This window comes from Anopheles stephensi, chromosome 2, assembly GCF_013141755.1.
Source record: "Anopheles stephensi strain Indian chromosome 2, UCI_ANSTEP_V1.0, whole genome shotgun sequence".
Taxonomy (NCBI): Eukaryota; Metazoa; Arthropoda; class Insecta; order Diptera; family Culicidae; genus Anopheles; species Anopheles stephensi.
In genome coordinates, this window is record NC_050202.1 from 43,975,009 (window position 1) to 43,995,150 (window position 20,142).

A 20,142-nucleotide genomic window follows, 5' to 3' on the forward strand; every position below is an offset into this window, starting at 1 on the left:
TTTTCCTGTTTCCACTGTGCTCGAATATCACTCTCACGTTCTTTAGTAGGGTCTCTCTATCGCGATATTTTTTATTAGGGAGAATAATAACAAATTAAACATTAAACGGTAGCGATCGTACTCGTGATCCATGAATTGTAGGATGCCACATTAACGTAAACACCCGGAATGCCGTTTGCACCGCAACCGATACCCCACGCAACCAATCCTACCACATACCAGCGTCCGTTCAGTGAACACACCAACGGTGAGCCGCCATCTCCGGTGCACGCATCCTTGCCCAGCTCACCGCCGGCACAGATAAAGCTGGTTGTATCGAGCACAAAGCTACTACCGAGCCGTGTCGTTCGTAGTGCCGTTTGACAGTTGGCCGCACTTACGATCGGTACGTCCACCTCTTTCGGGATCGATTGGAAAGCACCGCTTACGAAATCGTTCTTACCCCATCCAGACACCCAACAGCGGCTGCCAACAAACGAAGTGACGGGCAGGCAAGCGGTTGCAATCGTTGGCGTGGTTCCGAGCGTTACCGTCCCGGAAAGGCGTAGTATTGCGATGTCATTACGCAGATTAGCAGAGTTGAAGCTCGGATGCACAAAGTAGCGTGCCACATTAAACTCCTGCACGGGCAATGGTTCGGACGTGGATGCTGCATCCCACTCGCCAAGACGCACCTTCAGCGTTCGGCTACCTGAACTGAGTTCGGGAAAGACGGGTAACAGTGGAGGTAATTGGGTGATATTTCTTTGACCCCCACACACACACACACACTTACGTGTAGTCGGAAATTTTATGCGCCGCTGTCAACACGTGTAGATTGTCGATGAGCACACCGGAACCGACGTAAACGTCGCCCGGACCGAGCAGTACCACTTGCCAAGGATATTCCCCATAGCTGGCCTGATTAGCGGTGACGGCTGGCGAGTTTGCAATGGGTGGATACTGTAGACCACACTGGTAACTACCGGCCAGGCAGCATCGTTCCAGTCCCGATTGACAACTGGCCGGTGAGACGATATTGACCGTTATGACTTGCGCGATTGTGCTTGCGGTGGTGGTTGTTGTTGTTGACCCAAGCGTAACTCCCGTGTTGGCACTTGGCTGTTGGTGTGGAGGAAATATCGTTAATTATGGAAACAAAATTATTTGCTAGCACTTGCACTCACATTAGATACAATTCTAACGTCTAACTGGCCGGCACCGTCGGTTGTGCCACCTCCGGTGGATAACGCATTACACCGGCCAGTGGGCACACAGATGCACGTCTGCCCTGAAGGTACGCCTGTGTTAACAATATTCGGTAGTATACCTTGAAGAGGCACCATTGCGCGTGGCACCAAAAGCGGAAGCAGTTAAAAATATGGCTGTACGTGTTGGAAATGTGGGGCAAAAGAGTTTAATGGTGGCAAACTAACCTGTCTGCAGTGGTACGACACCCGTAAGGACACCGCTTGTAATGCCATTGCTCACATTACCGGCCTGTCGTGTGAGGTCTTGGCATGTGGTAAGCAATCAATCGTAAAGAAAGGGGTAAATAATAGAAAGGCAAACATAGGAACGAACTTGCGGAAGCATTTGAACATGGTTTATTCTATTACCATTGCCTGGTGTAGCACCATCCTGTGGGAAATTGAACGCTGGACTACGTTCAACGGTGGAAAGGGCAGCAACGGTATAGACACCGCTAGCCCAAACGATCACTTTAATGAGACTTGCAACCATCACGTTCGGGACTCTGTGTTTTTCAGTTCTCTACGTGATTGTCTACGGTCATTTACATGAAGGAAGTAAAAACGCTTTAATAAAGCCCGCTAACTAGTGCGCTAGCGAACGAATCGCGTGCACAAGCGTATTATTAACTAAACACGAGCGCGCGGACGAAAGTGAAGATAGGTTTGCTTTCGTAGATAATTGATGGTACTTTTCTAATCAATGACAGTATTGAGGTTCCAAGGGTTAGCAAACTTTAGTGAAGAAAGCACCACCAGTTTTGAACGATTACTCTTTAGAATATTTGAAATCACACTCAGTTTTTTATTGCAAATATTCCAAAATCGGTTGACTGCTCTGTAATTTAATTTTGCACTATCAATGACTATTGTTAAACGTCTACAAATCCTTCACACAGTTTATCTGTTTGGTTAGTCCTTCCATCAAATTCACGGTACGGATCGAATATGAAACAACTGAAAATCTTCACTTTCTTCGGCCCGTCAGAATCGAAGTATCTGCTGCTTCGTGTAACGAACTTGGAGCCACTGAAACGTGCTACGGTTTGCACGCCATCCATTTATAGTAATTCGTAAGGCTGTGTTTCGATGACGGATGACCAACCAGATTCAATTACACCTGTCTATGCAGTTGCGCGGAACAGTCCGTTGGTTGTTTTGGACCGTACCGGACCGTCAGACGTACAAACCACCGTGTCCGGGGCAGGGGATCCAATTATCCCGGTGAAGTTGGAACAGAAGGGAAGGCAATTGGGTGCTTGGTACGTACGCAAACAATGGTCCCTTTTTTATCAACTTTGTCGACCAGTTTTTACCATTTTACTAATGTGATTGCAAGCAGGCGATAAAAATATGAACCCAAATCTTAATACCGAGCAACACCCCATTCAAACGGATGGGCGAGCAGCAGATTTATTGAACTTTGTTTGTGTTTGAAGATGATGCTGCTGCTTGCTTGCAGCACTGTTCGTTCGTTGGTGGTAGGTTGTGTGTTGCGCACCGCCACAAGTACCACCGGCCAATGGTGTTGTTTTCATATTACAAAGATAAAAGAAAGAAAAAAAACGAATGACACGCATCAAAGGTTTTATGAAAAGTTTGCATTCGACCGACCAACCTGCCAATGCTCAATTTCACTTTAACCTTCCGGAACTTGCTTACTTACACGCTACTATCTGTATCTGTATGTTGCTTGTTTTCTTTACGCACTAGTCTCTAATTTCGCTAATTCCGTATCCTTGGGCAGGGGCGATAGTTTTTGTTTTGCTTTTCTTCCCAACCAATCGTTCGTGGTAGGTGCCCAACGGTGATGAGCCCTTGAGAGTTTTTGTGAACGCGATTGTTCAAAAACCGGCGCACGGTTAGCGCAAGGTTAGCGTATTGAATCGCATGTGCAAGTCCTACTTTACAATGGCTTATCGTGTACCCCTTCCCAGGATGGCCAATTGTTCTGCAACGGTGTGGCGTGGTATGTACCATTTGATCAAGATAAAAGGGGGATTTAAAAAAATATATTAAGACAAAGCTTGTACAATGATGCAGGCTGGCTGCTACCCAACAGGTCTTAGGAGATGCTACGGTCCGTAGTACTCGTCCCACTGGTTTCGCTTCCGTGCGATGCAGTATCTGCGCCACCGCTGCCACCTCCCTTCGAGATTTCCCACAGCACGTTCGCCACACGCTCCTGGTACTGCAGCATGTTCTCGTCCCCGAACACGGTTGCCATCTGTTCGAACGTTTCGCGCAGAAAATCGTCCCGCTTCTGGCGTGTCCTTAGCATCCGATCAATCTCGCGCTTTATCCGTTGCCGCAGTCGGTTCTTCGTTTTTTCGATCGTGACGCGTATGTCCTCCTTGTTCTGGCGACGCCTTCGATTCAACTCCGCGTTGCGCATCCGACGTGCTGCCTTCTGCTCGGGCGTTTCGTTCTCGCGCTTGATACGCTGTTGCAGCGTATGTTTGGCGCGTATCAGCTGCTTCACGGAGAGGTTCTTGATCGATTCCTCGGGCACGTTAGGTGAGTGTTTCAGCTTGAACGACGATGAATCGCTGGACGAACTGGTCGTCGGGGTGGTAGGTGGTGCTTGCGATGATTCCTTGCTGTAAACGTCCGGTTTCTCTTCCTTCGCAATTCGCGGGTTGTGCACTTGCTGCGGGGGATGGCCTGATACGGGAGAGGGTTGTTGTGGCTGTTGCTGCGGATGTGGATGCTGCTGGTGCGGCTGCTGATGCTGTTGCGGATGCTGCGGATGCGGATGTGGCTGCTGCTGTTGTTGGTGCTGGTGGTGCTGCTGCTGGGGGTGTTGCGGTTGGTGCTGTTGCTGGTGTTGCTGTTGCTGCTGCTGCTGCTGGTGGTGCTTGGTGTTGTGGCCTTTGGACTTGTGGGTGCTTCGGGAAGTGCCGTTCGGGAACATGGTACCGGACAGCGACAGATGGTTCATGTACAAGGCATTCTTATCGTAATTCATGTGCGGTGGATACCCGTGATGGTGGTACAGGTTAAACTCCTCTATGCTGAAAGGTGGCGGAAACTCAATCGGCGTCGGATGTTCCTGAATGTCCACTTGCAGATAGCTGTACGGGGGCTCCATCACAAGAACCGAGCGATATGAATCAAACTTTTCACTGTGCCGCTGATCCGCCCGATCCTATCGCATAATCGCACTTGCAGTACCGAATACAGATACGCTGGTTGCTTTTGTTGCCAATTTGCGGGGCTTATTTCGCGAAAAAGGAAAACATAATTTCCGAAACTGTAGCAATTATTATTGTTGCCAAGTATTGTAGTTGACAACTTCACGTTTTGCTTGGGGTGGAGCTCTACAAAGTGAGCGTGTCTTGCGGAACTGTACAAAGTCATGCCATCGCAAAGTCATGCCCAAGGTTTATATGACCACCGTGTTTGGTGTGCGTGTTTCACCAATATTAATATAAATATACATTTTTTAAATTGATATCGACCAACATTTTTGGTGGATAAAGTATTATTTAACTGATCAAATTGATTTTTAATTTATTTTTTTTTTTTAGCTGAACGTGTTGAGGTGAATTATGCCCGGCGGTTCAGCGATACCGTGCAGGTGGAGAAAGGTAATTGTAAAATAATATTTAAAATTCAAAAATCATATAAAAATCACAAAAATGGCAATTATTTATATAAAATATGATGTGCTTGTGATGAGAAAAGGAATGTCGTTGAAAGGAATATGCTGCTTTTATATGTTAATACTTACCGTACTCAACACCAGATGACGCTACACACATTTCGGAAAGCTCATTTTACTTTCCGTTCGTGTTTCGGCTGATGCCTTGTTCTGCCACCACTCCGCCTCATGAGCAGTCTGTTAGGGTGTAAGTTGCTTATGAGAGCCGGCCTATTTTTCAAATTATTCCTCTATCCTGCACCACGTTTGTCCTTCCTTTATCTCCTGAAGCCACGTCCACCACAAACATTGAGGCTTTTTTCTGTCACGGTCAGTTCGCCATGTCGATCGGCCATTATGGATCACTGATTTCACTCCAAATTAGATCTTCCTCGAATAGCCTTTGAAGGACGGCTTCCCAGCTCCGTCGCTCGCGCCAACGGATTACTCTGACTCGAATCGTTTAACGGCAAGTAGTTGGTGTTGCTGGCGGTAGGCGATATTGGTGATGTTGGAGGCCGACCAATCCGGTGTTCCTCTCTGCTCGTCGCACTCTTTCACCCGCCTTTATTGGCATTTTATCTCTTACGACGGTCTTAGCGCACAGCTAGATCCGCAAGATCCAGACACGCGCTATAAATATTGTTAGATTCCGATCTCAACGTGTTCGAGCCACCATAGCCGAGAAGATCGACTCGAACGCCAGCGAATCGGGGATACTCGAACAAAACGGGGACGACATGAGCTCTTTGATGCTGAGATACGAAATGCGAAGAGAAATCATGTGCCGAGAGCTCCTGAGTCAAAGACGGGAACTTTGGGCCATTCGTCTGTAAATTTTCTTTCTGTACTAAACGCATTATTTTCGTGAACTTGTGCATCCAAAATAGTAGCTTAGTGCAACAGCGTCATAGTGTCGTTTTACATTGACTATTGATTTTATTGTCATAATTGATACGAAAGTAAACGAGTGACAAATTATAGCTTAGTTATCTGAGTCCCTTTCTGGTGCACCCAAGCTTCGGGATGTTTGCTGTTGTTGCTGTTTAGTTGCTATATGGTCATCAGAGTTTTATTCAATCTTTCTTCCTCTTATCTGGGGTTTTCCCGCTTTCTAACATATCGAGCGTACTTAGTGTAAAGAATTGAAGACCATCATAATGGGCAGTTAGTTGAATCGCGAATGCCCCTCCATCATCCGTGGTGCTTACGGAGGAAACAATTTCGGTCATTAAACACAAACAAAAAGCTTTGCAAAAGGATTAGAATATGGCGAGTAACAAAACTTTGAGATTGGGATTTTCAATGAAATCTGTACGAGCGCGTGGTGTCTAGCTTGCACTTGTCCCTTGAGCTTACAGGATAAGGGTGATTTATCTAAACGGAAATGAACACAATCGTTTGTTGTGCAGAACGGTTTGTCTCAACCTGACTTCAAACTGGATTTGTGGAAGTGTGTTCACTGCACTGTGTTTGGTCGTTACCCATTACATTTCTTGGAAGTAATTATAAAACAACATATTAGAGCAAAATAATATCGTACGTGACACGAAAGCTGGCAGTGCGAAAAAAAAAAAATATATATATATATATATATATATATATATATATATATATATATATATATATATATATATATATATATATATATATATATATTATACGTACACGTGTCCGGGTTTCTCTGCACGTGCACAAGCGGTCTCTCGCGGTATGTGAAAATGTCCGCGAGATGTGCGGAAAGTTCAATCTTGTTTGTTTACTATAATCCGGACGCCGGTCAAACGCGATTTCGTTTTCGTTATTGTTTTGTTTTTTTTTTTTTTTTACATAAATACTACAATTATTTGGCACATTCGTTGTTCGTTACTGTACGCGTGTTTTCCGTTCTTCGTGCACATTTCTGCGTTATTAGGTATACGATACAGCTTTCTTCTTTTTTTTGTAGTATGCATTGTTTAATATGTTATTTCACTGTTTCACTGTTGTTCGCCCGTCTGTGTTCTCCATAAAAAGCATCGTTGATTAGTTTGTGACTTGGCGCCACATCCAAGAGTGAACAGTTTGAGGGTCATTTCTTTTCCTATTTTTTTTTTCTTGCGTGGAAGAATCGAATCGAAAGCTGCTTCTGCTGCTCGCGGGAAGAAATGAGTTTTACACTACGGGCGGTTCCGTTCCTAGATTGGGTCTGCAAATTGGGATGGAAGAGGGAGTAAGAGTTGATTATAGTTATAGTATCAAGAGAAGCCCTTCCTTTGATCAGTTTGGTGTTATACCTAGAGAGTTTGTGTTTTGATTTTCGTACATATGTTAGGACTAGAAATTAATTAGACTAATTTTTACATTAAGACTGGTATCTTCTAATTTCGATATGTAGTGGTCGTATATCGTTAGTGCACTATTTACATTCGTTGCTTATTTGACTATTGTGGGAAAAGTGTATGGAAAGTTTGGGAAAAGTAAGGACTTGGGGTTTTCATATCGATACAAATGGTGAAAACAACATCTCTGGTATTGTTGGCAGGATATACGATGCGTTTGCTAATTGACTGTCTTGAGCCACATAATTGGATATTTAACTGGCTCAGTTACAATGACAATAATAATTTCAAAGATTTAAAGCACACTATTTGTGGCAATTCTTTATGAAATTGTCAAACAGATAGTGAATTTTCTGTTTTTCTGAACTTTATCCGAAATAAAACTCAAATGATCGTAAGGCAAGATTCTAATGATGTTACCAAAGCATTAGAGAATGGTATTGTATGACACATGAAACGCCTAATGATTGCTTATATGTACATCTTTACCACATAACATTCACTGTCATAACTCTCTGGTCCATCAGTCTGGGTGGTTGTGCATTTGCGAGCCCGCGGACCTCGCCCTCGATAACGTGTGATTAAAATATGATTAGCTTATATCTCAACTGTTCTGCATGAAAACACCGTCTTTGTTTCGGGATAAACCACACAGAAACTATCCCCATTTGCCTTTAAACAGAAAACAATCGCAACAGGACAAACCGAACAGCAACGATGATCAATCAAACAGGTCCATAATGGCACGTGAAGGTAAAATGTACAAACTGTTGCTTCCCTCTTTTTCGCGCGCGATGATGAATTCGTTATGCATTAGAACTAGCTAACACTACACAACGGAAACGGTTGCCCTTTCCTGAGCTTAGGATCTTTAGGCGTTTCATAAGATATGGTTTGGCGTTACGTTACGGGCTAGTAAGAATATCGTAAGTTGCAATATAAGAAAGCTAGCAATGCAGCCCGCTGACGGGGCCCCAAACCGGGCACCATTGTATGGACGGGGATAGATTATGTGCACTGGCGGAGGTTCCTCAATCTTATCAAACTCATACGGACCGAGCGAATCGCCCAGATCATCGAAATCGGTGTAAAGAAGCGAGGACGGTATCCAGGAGGGACTGGATTAATATGGGTTTGTTTGTTAATAGTTACCAAATTTCCGTACGATAGCATGTGTGTATAAGATGGAATCTTTGTTAGACAAGCGATTTAGATATGGACAGGATGAGCTGATAATAATCATAATTGATTGACTATAATCGTACTGTTTATAACTCGGTGTTAATTTTATAAAAACTTTAAACCAAAATAGCAATACTCACTCATCGCACACATCCACGTTTACGGTGCGGATGGCATAGTCGCGCAGCTCGATCGACTTGCTCTCCTCAATGTTCTCCACACTGAACACACATCCGTTGAAGCTCTCGTTGTACCGGTTTCCGGTGATACGTTCAATGTCCGGCACACCACCTGAAAATAGGTGTTTTCGATTAGCACTGAGCATCTGAGCTGAACTGCATGCTGTCTCTCTGCTACTTACCGACATAGATGCTGCCAGGGATCTCCATCGTCTGCTTGCCGGTCGGACGCGTCTCACCGTGCACCGTCATCGAGTCAACCTGCAGATGGAACTGGTTACGCTCACGGCGAATCAGTGCCACGTGCCGTTCGTTATCGACGACATATACATCGCTGTTGCGTACGTTCGATTCCTGTCCATCCATTCGGATCGTTAGCTCGACGAAGCCATTCTGTACGGCGAGAGCAATATAATCATTGCCCAGGAACTCCTCGTCGTTGCGCTGTCCGTACCAGATCAGCAAACCGTTCGGTTCGTACGCGCTAAACATGATCGCTAGTTCGGTGGTGACTTGGTTTTCGCTGTTCTTGAACGCCTTCGGATTGATCTCGATAAAACCATTTCCGCTGAAGCGGGATGCAACGAGCGTGTTGTACTGCACCTCGCATCGCAACCCGAGATAGCCTGCCAGACAGGTGCAAGTATAGTTTTGGCCACCATGGTGCGTTTGACAGAGCGCTCCATTCTCGCAGGGACGCTGATCGAGACAGATGTCGGTGATGACTTCGCAATCGTATCCACCACGTCCGGGTCTGCAGGTGACGGGGCTTTCGTCGTCCGATGGATCTGGTTGGGGTGCGCCTGCGTGACCACAGTGGTACACGTTCGCCGAGTCTCGAATATCGTCAATCATGTTCAGCTTGTTGCCGGATGTTTCGAGCTAGTAAGGACACAAGGTATTGGTTAGTAGACAGTAGGCCGTGAGGGTGATCGCTCCACCAACTTACCTCCGCTATGCAACCCTCAAAGCCACGTCGTACTCCAATTTCTTGACTGAGCAGCAGCCGCTTGTCGTAACCACCGGCATACACCTTCGTTTTAAGCGCGATTGGTGTGTTGCGGTTGGACATTTCATTGTTAACAGCTTCATCATCGACCTGCAGGTATCCGATGCCAGCCTTGCTACGTCCTGCCGAAACCGTATGCCACTGACCGGCCTCAACCGGCACAACCGAACGTACTATGAGTGGTTTCGTTTCTGTGGGCGAACGATCGTGGTTAGAAATGGTAATGATTGAAACGCACATGTTTTTAACATACTTCCGGCCACACTGTAGCGCAGCTCGACGAAACCATTATTAAGGATCACTGCCATAAAATCGCCGTACGATTGTTCGTGTTCCGCCGCATAGAACATGATACCATTCTCCAACGAGTCTGGCTTGAAGCGGAAGCGAATGCTACGCTTCAATTGGAATTTGCTACAATAACAAAGAAACGTTAGAAAAGTGAGCTCATGATTCAGCCGCATGTGAAATGTGCTACTTACTCGTAAGCTGCGTAACTACCGTCCTTGAAGGCTAGCGTTGCGTCCGTGTAGTGCTCCGTGTACTGGCAACGATCGCCAGTCTTGTGAATTGGGCAGTAGCACTCCGTTCCACTGTCCGTTTCCTCGCAACGTCCGACACCGCACGTGTCTTCGCTACATCCGTCACCCTCATTCTGACAGTTCTTGCCCGTATATCCATCCCGGCAGAGACAGCTGTAACCTTGGGCCGTTTGTGCTTCCAGACAAGTACCGGAGTTCTTGCACGGATCTTCTGCACACGGTTCGCACGTTGTTATGCCGACCGTTTCCAGCGCATCCTGGTACAGCTGCACCTCCTTCTCGTTCAACTTCAGCCGGCTGATGCATCCGACGAAGCCTTCCTTGTACTCCAGGGCTGATGCCGGTACCTGATCAAACTGTGGCACACCGCCAATGAACAGATGATCGTCCAGGTTGAGTCCGTAGAACTTAAGCTTCTCCGGGAAGTTGACCGGCGTTTGATCGTCCACTAGCAGGAAACCATTGTTGCGTACGCGATTAACCTTCACCGTGTGCCATTTACCCATGTGCACCGGTTTCTCTGGCTGCAGCACCACCTGCTGGCCGTCGAAGTTGAAGCGGAACTGTGGGTATCCGTTGCGCAGCGACAGTGCAATGTAGTCCTGGTTAGGGCGACGCTGCGAAGCGTACAATATGAGACCGTTCATCTTTTCCGGTTTGAAGGAAATCTCGAAATAGAACTTGGAGTACACATTATCGAAGGACTTGAACTCCATGTAGCTGCGGGGTGATTGTGGGAAGAACGGGATCACGTTGTTGACGACCAGCGTGATGACGACGTTCACGGATTGACCGCCGTGTTTGGCCGAGCAGACGTACTTTCCGGCATCCGAAGCTTGAACGTTTGTCAGCGTTAGAATAGACTGTGCGTGTGAATGGAAAAAGGCAGAACATAAAGTTAGCTTGTTTGAAGCACCAAATCAAGTAGAAAGCAGTACGTACTCCGCGCGTGTCTCGATCGGATGGCAGATCTCCGTCAACACGAGACCACTGGTAGGATGTTGGGTGGAGCTCGGTGTTGCACTGCAACCTCACCGTACTTCCACGTTCGACAAATTCCAGGCGCGATGTACTACGGGGCGGTGCATCCGGGATTGTGTTTTCTTCCACATCCAGCTGGAAGTCAGTAATGTATCGCAACCCGTCATCGGTGTAGCAGATGCAGGTGTACAAACCGGAATCATCTTCGCGGGCATTTTGAATGTACAGACGGTTTCCTTCTTGCTGTTGGGGTTCAAAGAGTATGGGATTTGTATCGCTATTAAATGACTTTAAAATACTCGCCGTGGATGTTACTTACGCGAATGTTGTACGGTAGGGACGATCCGTCTGATTTCTCCCACCGGATCGGTACGCCCGTACCGTCAGATGAGCTACAGTCGACTACGAGTGATTCACCGGGCCGCACCGTTGAATACGCAGGTTCGAGCTGTAGATAGGGCAGTGACTCTGGAGCTGTTCCGGAGCGAAAGTGTGAGCGTAAAGGAAAAGTTTATTGAAACGTTCCTCGTGCAATTGAGGGTGCTGTGGGATTTTAGGCTAAAAAGCACCCTCCGAATTTGACAACTGATGTTACTAGGCTGTTCGATACATGTTGGTTTTATAACATTCACTACTACTGGCTTGTTGCATTTTCTGGCATAATTTAGCTGCATTTAACTCTTTGGTACGAATTGAATCCTTTTGCTCTACCACCTGTTATTGATCTTAGATTAGCTTAGATTAGACTAGTATAGGGTACACCACCCCAGCTGGATATTATTAGCACACCTTTCCCACCGGTTAGTACCACAACCTTGCGATTAATGTCATGTTTTTTTGCAGGGATAATAAAACTAGGTTACGATGAAGACCATTAGCACGGACGAACACTAGCTACTGATGAGGGTTAGCAGTCAGCACAGTTTTACAATACGGTTATAATCGTTTTGAAGCAAGCATGGACAATATTCTGTCCTTTTGGAGAGTTGTTGAGACTTGAGGTCTCACTCATGTCATTATTCTTTAAAGTACTTAGAGTCGTCAATAGCAGTCTTGGTAATACTGATTTAAAACATTCACGATCAGAGTCTGTTGCTAACAAACAGAGCAGAAGGATTATTCCGTTCAGAAAAAGAAGGCATGAAAAAGTTTTTTTTCGTAAGGCATGAAAAAGTACAAACATATAATGAATGCAAGAAACGGAACCAAAACAGTAGAAAAAGTCAGAATCAATAAAGAAGAAGAAAAAATAAGGCGATACCTGGAGGATTATCCTGTTCAGAGGATAACAAGTAAAAGATAAGCAATGGCGCAAAAGTAACAGAAACGAGAAAAGGTCTGTAAAAAAGTCGCACAAACACGTAAGCACACAGCAAATAACAGTAGACACACAGCACACACAGCAAAAGCATAGTTTGAAAAATACAATATACCTTTCGCCAGCACAACAGTACACTTCGGTACCGTGAAACGCACACAGGAAGTACACAAGTAAGCACACAGAACGGATAATTATAATGTTTTACATACCCTCGGAGATCGGATCATTTCATGCGCGCCATTTTGGGGAATGTTGGGAATAGTTATTCACAAGCGTTTGTTTTTTTTCGGCTTCTGGCGCTAGTACACAGATGCGCTCATTTTTGGCGGCTCACAAAACGTGGAGATTGGTGGTATCTCCTGAACATTTGTAAAGCATTTAAGAGCAAAATTTGCAAACGAAAGACGCTAAAAACAACGTACAAAAAGGGCAAAACAGAGAATTCTAGTGCTATAGCTGCTTGTGACCACGAACGAACGGTGACTGTATGTGGGTTATTAGTCGACGTTGCTTACTTAAAAGTTACAGGACTCATTTTACCTAACAGCTTTAGCAGACATTGAGCGAGACGTTAAGACACTAGGAAGTGAAACTATCTAGAACACTCAAATATATGCTACTTCGGTGAACACAGACACAGGTGGAACACATATGGGTGCTTAACACAAGAAATGACGTAGATACTCCACTGAACTGCTCAATGCTTATGCGAGGTACTTCGATTGGGAAAAGCCTATTGGAAAACCGGACCAGTAGCGATCATACCGATGTAGACGATCAATTTGGAATTTGGAATTTGGAACATTCGACAGTGGAGCGTGTAGCGGAGTAGCTGTCACGAGCTGAATCGACGATGGTTGTTTTGTTTAAGGGAGAAGATCTGTAGTGACACTGACAACGAGACTGACTAACTACGGCGTCTACTACCAGTTTTGCTATAATTGCTATAATTGCACGGTAAATATATAAAAATGTATGGGATAAGTAAACGCACTATAGTAGGGTACACATGGTACATATGTGAACTAATACGGGGGACAGACAGACAGTGAAGGAGAAATAAGAAGTCATATGCATAACAAACCGAACTGGTACGTTGGCAGGCGGTTCGGACGCTCGGCCCCCGCGTCTATAACCGCCAACGCAGCATCCTTAACGGTGGGCCTGTTGACACCGGCGACTCGGTGTCTCCATCGGGCGTTGCGCTTTCGGCCGCGTTGCATTCGCGGCCTGTCAACCCTGATGCAGCAGATAACGAGCTCTAGACAGTATTTGGGCACGGCGGGACAAGGTTCTAACGTAGGTCTCTGCACATCGGTTGGACGGCCTGCGTCACCGAAGGGATTGTTTCGTAACAACGACAAATAGAAGAAGATGGAAATGGAAATTGGTTCGCAAAACATTCGCGCACCAAATAGGTAAAAGTTGAGGACGGCTTTGATTGCGTATATGTGTCGATCGCGTTTCGCGTACTATGTTGCTACTGGTAATTGCGTTCAAAGAAGCGAAATGCATTACACGCACTGACACACACACACACAAAATACTGTTCCGGCTTGAGATTTTGAATTTGCATCGCGTTCGCTTAGCGTACTGGAGTGGGAAAACACAGTGAGGATCGAATCATGATCAGCCGAAGCATTGGCGGTGGCAGTATTCGCAATGTGTGCTAGTGCTCCCCTACGAGATTGCGTGTAACTCTTCCCGAGAAGAAACTCCGGAAGCTCTAGTGCTCAGTAAATTTGAACAACCAGCACGAAAGAGATGAGATGAAGTGCGAGCGATTGATTGTCTGTTGGGCTGTGAGTGCGTTTGTGTTTGTACGTGTGTGCTTGGGTGCATGGGCTAAAGGTGCAGGTTGGATCGCATATGAGGCACAGGTGCCAAGTTATGTTGCCTACAAGCCGTATGAAGTTGAGATGAGTCAGTGGCAAAACAACAACACACACGTACGTATAGCTCTACACACAAACAATCACAAACGAATACACATACACTCACATGTAACGGACAGGCACATGGAGGATGATAAAACAGGACATCAGTAAACTCTTGCATCTGCCATGGAAATGGTTGGTTTGGCCTGTGCAAATTTCGTTAATGATCACGTTCAGCACAATGGTGAAGAAGCGCAAGTAGAACAAGGCAACGACAGTGGAGGTGCTAGTAACAAAACTACAAACTGAGCTGTGTGATTTTGTGCCTTTGCGCTTATCGTCCAATAATGGTGGTTATAAGACATATGTGTTGTAGATCGTGTCCCATGACATGAGCGGAAGTGAACAATATGGATGAGCGTTGCAATTAACACACACACAAACACACTGGGGTCGAACAAGTCTTGCAAGTGGATCGCGTTGAGGGAACAGGACTAGCAAATGGTTCTAACGCCAGGCAGCTAATAAGGTGTATTTTGAGTTTGGCTACTAGAGATACTAGCGTAAATAGAAACCACTCGCAACGAATGGTGCTTCAGAATTGGTGTAAGCAAATGACGAGAGAGATTGGAAATGATTTTACATTAGTACATTGGTGTTTGTTATTTTATTTTCCCATTTTGTGTGTGTGTTTTTTTTGTTGTATCTACTATACTACTCCTGTTACCCGGTTGGTTTTCACTACACCTGTCAGAAATCCTTGTGTCTCAAACGGGGTCGGTTAGTCATTCATAACATAATGGATATATGGCGCATATGCTTCAACAAGTACACGTGTCAGTATGTATCGCTAGTGTGTTTGGTGTGCGTGTGCATGTGGGTGGGTGTTTGTGTGAATGTGTGCATGACAGGATACAGAGTACGGATGCGGGATGCAGTACTCGTTTGCTAGTGACAATGTTCTACATTAGGGCATATCTAGTAGATACAATGTGCCAGAGCAAAGATTCGCAACCTTCTGTCTACGGCGGATCTTCGGCTGGCACAACGGAACTAATTAACTCACTACTGCTGAAAGAATTGCTACGTGCACTCAAAAGAATGCTTTTTTGCTGATTGAACATGCGGTGGCTGAACGCTACATACTACTGTTAATCACCTCTAACATTTACTGACAAACTGCTAAGAACACACCGCACGAGTATGTCAGCCGGCACTAGGCAGTTGCTTGTTTCTAACGATGTGTACTTATCGTGTTCAGTGTTTGCCATCGGTTTGGCATATGATTTTGGGTGGTTTTTGGTAGTGTTCTGTTAAAATGTTTCTACGAGTGTACTATACATTGGCTGGTGGCAGTATTTTGTTTGTTTTTGTATGTTCTGTTCTAAGTATCTTATACCATTGTTATGTGTCGTTCCGAAACCAAAGCAGAAATATCAGAGACTTGCATGATGCATGACCCTGTACGTTGCATCACTACGAATGGCAATTAGAGAGTTATTCGATTCATTGCTTTTTCCCACTTTCTTTGCTGGTCTCCACTGTAATCTATTAGCTTCTAAACATCTAAATACTTAGCGTATGCCGCGGATGCCATTTGTAGCGTTCCGGCATACGTGTGTCGATTACAAGGCTAAAGTGTCAAGGATCGACACCATCGTCGACAATTCGGGCAGTGAAACATAATGGTGTCTCGCACAGTAGAAGGGGCCTGCTAATGTCTATGTACATTCACTGGGGGTAAAAAATGCAGCCTCTAGCAAATCGTGATCGTGATCGAGCAGATGCGATAAATATCAACAATCGTTCTATAACATGTGGCTCAGCAAAATGGTTCTAATTTTCTACAACAATATATTATTTCCGGATTCGTGAAAACGAAGCATTAACTTTTGTATGTTGCTCTACTGTAACTACCACTACTACTTTCTTTGTGCTAGTAGCTTACTACTTCAATAGTGCTGTTGACCAGAGGAATAAAACTAAAAGAAGCAAACTCTAAATACAAAAATATTATAGGAAAACTGATAAGAGTTTCGTCAAAAGTAAGTTATCGTTAACCGTTTCTCTCAACTTTCCATGAAGATAGGAAACTGTTTGCTGAATTTGGCTTTCCCTCGGCCTGCATTATTTGAAACCTCTACTAGAAGAACACTTTGCCTGTTTGGGTTTAATTTTGCTTAAAGCCCCCGCCACCTCATTTTCTATAGCTTGTTCAGGCCCCCGTTTAGCTTCATTTTTTCCTATAGCTGAAATGCGATGCGTCAACGCTAATACTTACCACCGATAGTGAGCACTATGGAATCATTTACAACGGTGCCGTCCGGGTAGGTCATACTGCACTCGTACGTGCCGGCATCATTCCTGGCCAAGTTTCTGAGGTGCATCACCTTGCCGTTCCTTGAAATGTACGTGCTTGGTGGCAGACTTTGTCCCCGACGGTGCCAGTTGTACTGTTTGTAGATATAAAGTTCACAACCAACCACCATCAGTATTATTCAAATGCTTTCACTTGCATGAAATAGGTAGCGAAGGTTAGTATGTTTAGTGGTATTTGTTAAATCACTTACCCGAACGTTTACGTACGGTGCACCAGGTGGTAGCTTACATTCCAGCTGTATCGAGGAACCTTGCGCCACGTTGATGTTGCGGTTGCCTGAATGCGAAGGATCGTGGACGAGCGCTGTTTCTAGCGATGTGAATAATTAATCAGTTAAAGTTTGTCTTACTGTTTGCAATACCTTGTAGATAACACTTTACACAAAAGGTTTAGGGAATGAAAAGTATGCTTACTGTTAACGATCACTTCCGCAGCCTTCGTAATGGTTCCATGTCGATGCGTTACGTTGCACAGGTACCGACCGGCATCCTCAGGCGCGATGCTCGAGAATCGCAGATAGTTTCCGTGCACATCCACCGTCGGCGGTAGTGGACGTTCATCCTCGCCGTGCCAGCGAATATTGACCGGACCTTCCACACCCGTTATGTTGCAGTAGATATCAACCATGTCGCCCGGTCGCACCGTCATCGGCATCGATGGGCTGAAGGTAATCTTTGGCATCGCAACGACTTCGACCATGATGCGTACCACCGTCACTGGTAGCTGGTTGGGCAGCGGGTACGCTATGCAGTCGTACATACCTTCCGCATCGTAGCCCGTATTTTCGATAGTTAGATTGCCTCCCCTAACAGTGGAACCGTACGGCAGTGGACGTCCGTCACTGCGGCGCCATTCCGTTCGTGCACTTTTCAATTCTTCCTGACACAGCAGTGTGGATTCCTCTCCGTAAACAGCCTTATACGTGTGGACGAATGGAGGCTGTGGGTTTGGACGAGGGTTTGGGCGGGGAGATTGTGTTGCAGTAGGACGTTCGTAATCATCGTAGCTACCAACATCACCACGCTTCATGTCAACCTGCAACGTCAAGTACTGAGAGTCCTCGCCGGCCGCATTCTTGGCGGTACACTCGTACGTTCCAGCGTCGTTCAGTTCGGCTCGGTGTAGATGGAGCGTTACCTCACGCAAACCTTCCGTTTGTTGGCCAAAGTGCGATCGCATAGCACCGCGTGGTGGCGTTAGCATAACCATTGGTGCCGGCTTTCCCGTCGCAGAACAGTGAATGGTAAAGTCGTCGTTCTCCGTTATCTTGTGGTACTCGTTCGGCTCTAGTCTAATAATTGGAGGCTGCAATACTTCGATCGTTGTTGCAATCACGGCCGTACCGGCTACGTTCTCTGCACGGCATTCATATTCACCCGCATCCTCCAGAGTGGCTTCCCGCAGACTGGGGGGATAGTTTTAGTAGATGATCAATTGTGATAAAGAAGTGAGTGGATAGTTTAGGATACTCACGTTATAACTCCTTCTGCATCGTTGGTGAAGCGAGAGGATAGCGGCATACGATCCTTACGGACCCAAGTGATCGTTGGGTACGGTACACCAGCAGAAGCACGACAGCTAAGACGCACCGATTCTCCAACCTTAATCGTTTGCGGTTCGCTCGGATAGATTTCTAGCGTAGGTCTTTCTCGACCTGGAAGATAGGTTGAAGAAGAATTCATTATTAATTGGTACAGTTTTCGCTGATCGTATGGAATAAGTTTTGGTGAACTATTGTTGCAATGTTACCCGTTATTGCCTCGAGTGCTTGCAATGAAAATAATCGTTGTATAGAAAATATCTTATCCGCTTATTACTTAAAACCCTCTTAATCAGTTTATCGCTTTTGCTTTAATCAGTTTAAGTAAGCCTTTTTTTTTTTTGAAAACTTACGATCAATTTCTACGACAGTGTAGGATCGATCCATGCCCTCCTCATTGTTGGCCACGCAGATGTAGACGCCACCGTTGCTCGGTTGAGCGTTGAAGATACGGAGCACGTTGCCACTCTGCTGAACGTTGCTTTCGAACGTTTTGCCGCTCAGTGTCCACTTGATGGTAGGGAAAGGAGTACCGGTCGCTTCGCAGGAAAGCGAAAAGTCGGCTCCTTGCAGAACGACGTAATTTTTGTTCAAAGGATTCACCCGCGGAGCAACTCTGCAATGTGAAGAAACGTTAGTATCTTGAGCTTTAATGGAGAAACGAGCAACAGCTTGACGTACTTGTTCGATTCAGGACGCACGTTGTTATCGGTGATCAAGACATCGACGGTAGAAGTCTTGACGCGTCCGTTCGGGAAGTACGCGGTACAGCTGTACCGACCCGAATTCTCTTGCGACGCATGCTCGATGATGAGTATCTCGTTATTTACGTCCACATTGTAGGGCAGCTGAGGTTCGCCCAGCTTGGTCCAGACGACATGTGCGGTCGGTGAGCAACGGCAGACGAGTCGGATCTTCTCACCCGGCTGTCCGTCGAAGCTGTTGGGCGTAATTTCAATGCGTTCGACTTCCTGCGAATCCGGTGGAGGAATCGTCGGTCCAACGGTGGGACGTACATACACCGTCAGTATTTCGTCAACATCACCAACATTGTTACTGGCACGGCAACGGTATGTGCCAGCGTCGTGCAGTCGCAGCGAGTTGAAACGGAGCAGGCCACCTTCGTTTACGATGTTGTAAGGTAGCGGTTGATCGGCACGTTCCCATGTGATGGTGGGAGTGGGATAACCGGTGGCCGAACAGCGTACCTCTGCCGAGGAGTATTCGTCCTGATCGATGAACGGCGGAGACACTTCGATCGTCGGTCTGACAGGTTCTAGCTTGCTGACGTTGATCGTGATTTGCGAGTACACCACCTCGGTTCCACTGCCCGCCTTACAAACGTACGAACCACCGTCGGTAATTTGAATGTTTGTGATCACTAGCGTTCCACGGTCTATGTATGCTCTTTCCGGCAAGCGTCCATTCATCCTGGTCCATTGTACATCGATCGGATTCTGCGATAGTATAGGAAGAATTTCCATTTCGATTGTTGGTAATGTAACAAATCAGAATATTTTATTTTTCTTCTCTTACCTTCGTAATGACGTGGTATGCCTTACAGTTGGCACGGAAATCATCACCAACTTCGACGATCTTGATGGAAGGTACGCTGACGCTTATTTCGATTACAGGATTTCGGGGTGGTACAGTCGGACGGGTGTCGATTTCTTCATAGTCGATGCAGAAAGATATAAAATAAAATTCGTATTAATTGTGGTCGCAGTGAGACAAATGAAAAGACGCATTGATCATCTTTTTTATTGCTACTGGTAGTACTATTATGATTTTAAGCGCTGTGATTAGTCACTGCAATATTTTAACAAAACATCGCCATTGATCCATACGATTGTCAATGTCGAAATATGATTACACTTCTCTATGTGTTAGTTGAAGCGCCGTTAATAAATTATTAGGGAAGGAAGCATTCAGCATAGT

General features: G+C 45.7%; 2 protein-coding genes across 21 annotated transcripts in view; both read right to left on the minus strand.

Moving 5' to 3' along the window:
* Positions 1 to 38: 38 nt before the first annotated feature.
* LOC118507563 (phenoloxidase-activating factor 2) lies at positions 39 to 2,451 on the minus strand. Of its 2 annotated transcripts, XM_036046185.1 has the most exons (6): positions 2,201 to 2,451; positions 1,599 to 1,764; positions 1,416 to 1,493; positions 1,167 to 1,309; positions 776 to 1,101; positions 39 to 696 (listed from the first exon to the last, which is right to left on the minus strand). In XM_036046185.1, exons 2-6 carry the CDS (start codon positions 1,720 to 1,722, stop codon positions 102 to 104), a joined length of 1,266 nt encoding a protein of 421 aa, XP_035902078.1. In that variant the 5' UTR covers positions 1,723 to 1,764; positions 2,201 to 2,451; the 3' UTR covers positions 39 to 101. The 2 variants fall into 2 exon arrangements, with proteins under 2 accessions (XP_035902078.1, XP_035902077.1); XM_036046184.1 differs by having other exon boundaries at positions 1,599 to 2,451.
* Positions 2,452 to 6,680: 4,229 nt separating this feature from the next.
* Positions 6,681 to 20,142, minus strand: part of LOC118507561 (basement membrane-specific heparan sulfate proteoglycan core protein) — a 90,704-nt gene continuing 77,242 nt past the window's right edge. For 17 of the 19 annotated variants that reach the window (XM_036046178.1, XM_036046174.1, XM_036046180.1 and 14 more), the window contains 16 exons: positions 19,741 to 19,874; positions 18,886 to 19,661; positions 18,558 to 18,820; positions 18,138 to 18,318; positions 17,078 to 18,069; positions 16,855 to 16,973; positions 16,566 to 16,737; positions 13,492 to 13,734; positions 11,406 to 11,560; positions 11,048 to 11,329; positions 10,046 to 10,968; positions 9,817 to 9,977; positions 9,504 to 9,754; positions 8,737 to 9,436; positions 8,516 to 8,666; positions 6,681 to 7,060 (listed from right to left, as the gene is read on the minus strand). In XM_036046178.1, coding sequence (XP_035902071.1) covers positions 7,027 to 7,060; positions 8,516 to 8,666; positions 8,737 to 9,436; positions 9,504 to 9,754; positions 9,817 to 9,977; positions 10,046 to 10,968; positions 11,048 to 11,329; positions 11,406 to 11,560; positions 13,492 to 13,734; positions 16,566 to 16,737; positions 16,855 to 16,973; positions 17,078 to 18,069; positions 18,138 to 18,318; positions 18,558 to 18,820; positions 18,886 to 19,661; positions 19,741 to 19,874 — 5,537 coding nt within the window. In that variant the 3' untranslated portion in view covers positions 6,681 to 7,026. The remainder of the gene's footprint in view (positions 7,061 to 8,515; positions 8,667 to 8,736; positions 9,437 to 9,503; positions 9,755 to 9,816; positions 9,978 to 10,045; positions 10,969 to 11,047; positions 11,330 to 11,405; positions 11,561 to 13,491; positions 13,735 to 16,565; positions 16,738 to 16,854; positions 16,974 to 17,077; positions 18,070 to 18,137; positions 18,319 to 18,557; positions 18,821 to 18,885; positions 19,662 to 19,740; positions 19,875 to 20,142) is intronic. The other 2 variants (XM_036046166.1, XM_036046175.1) reach the window with 2 other exon arrangements.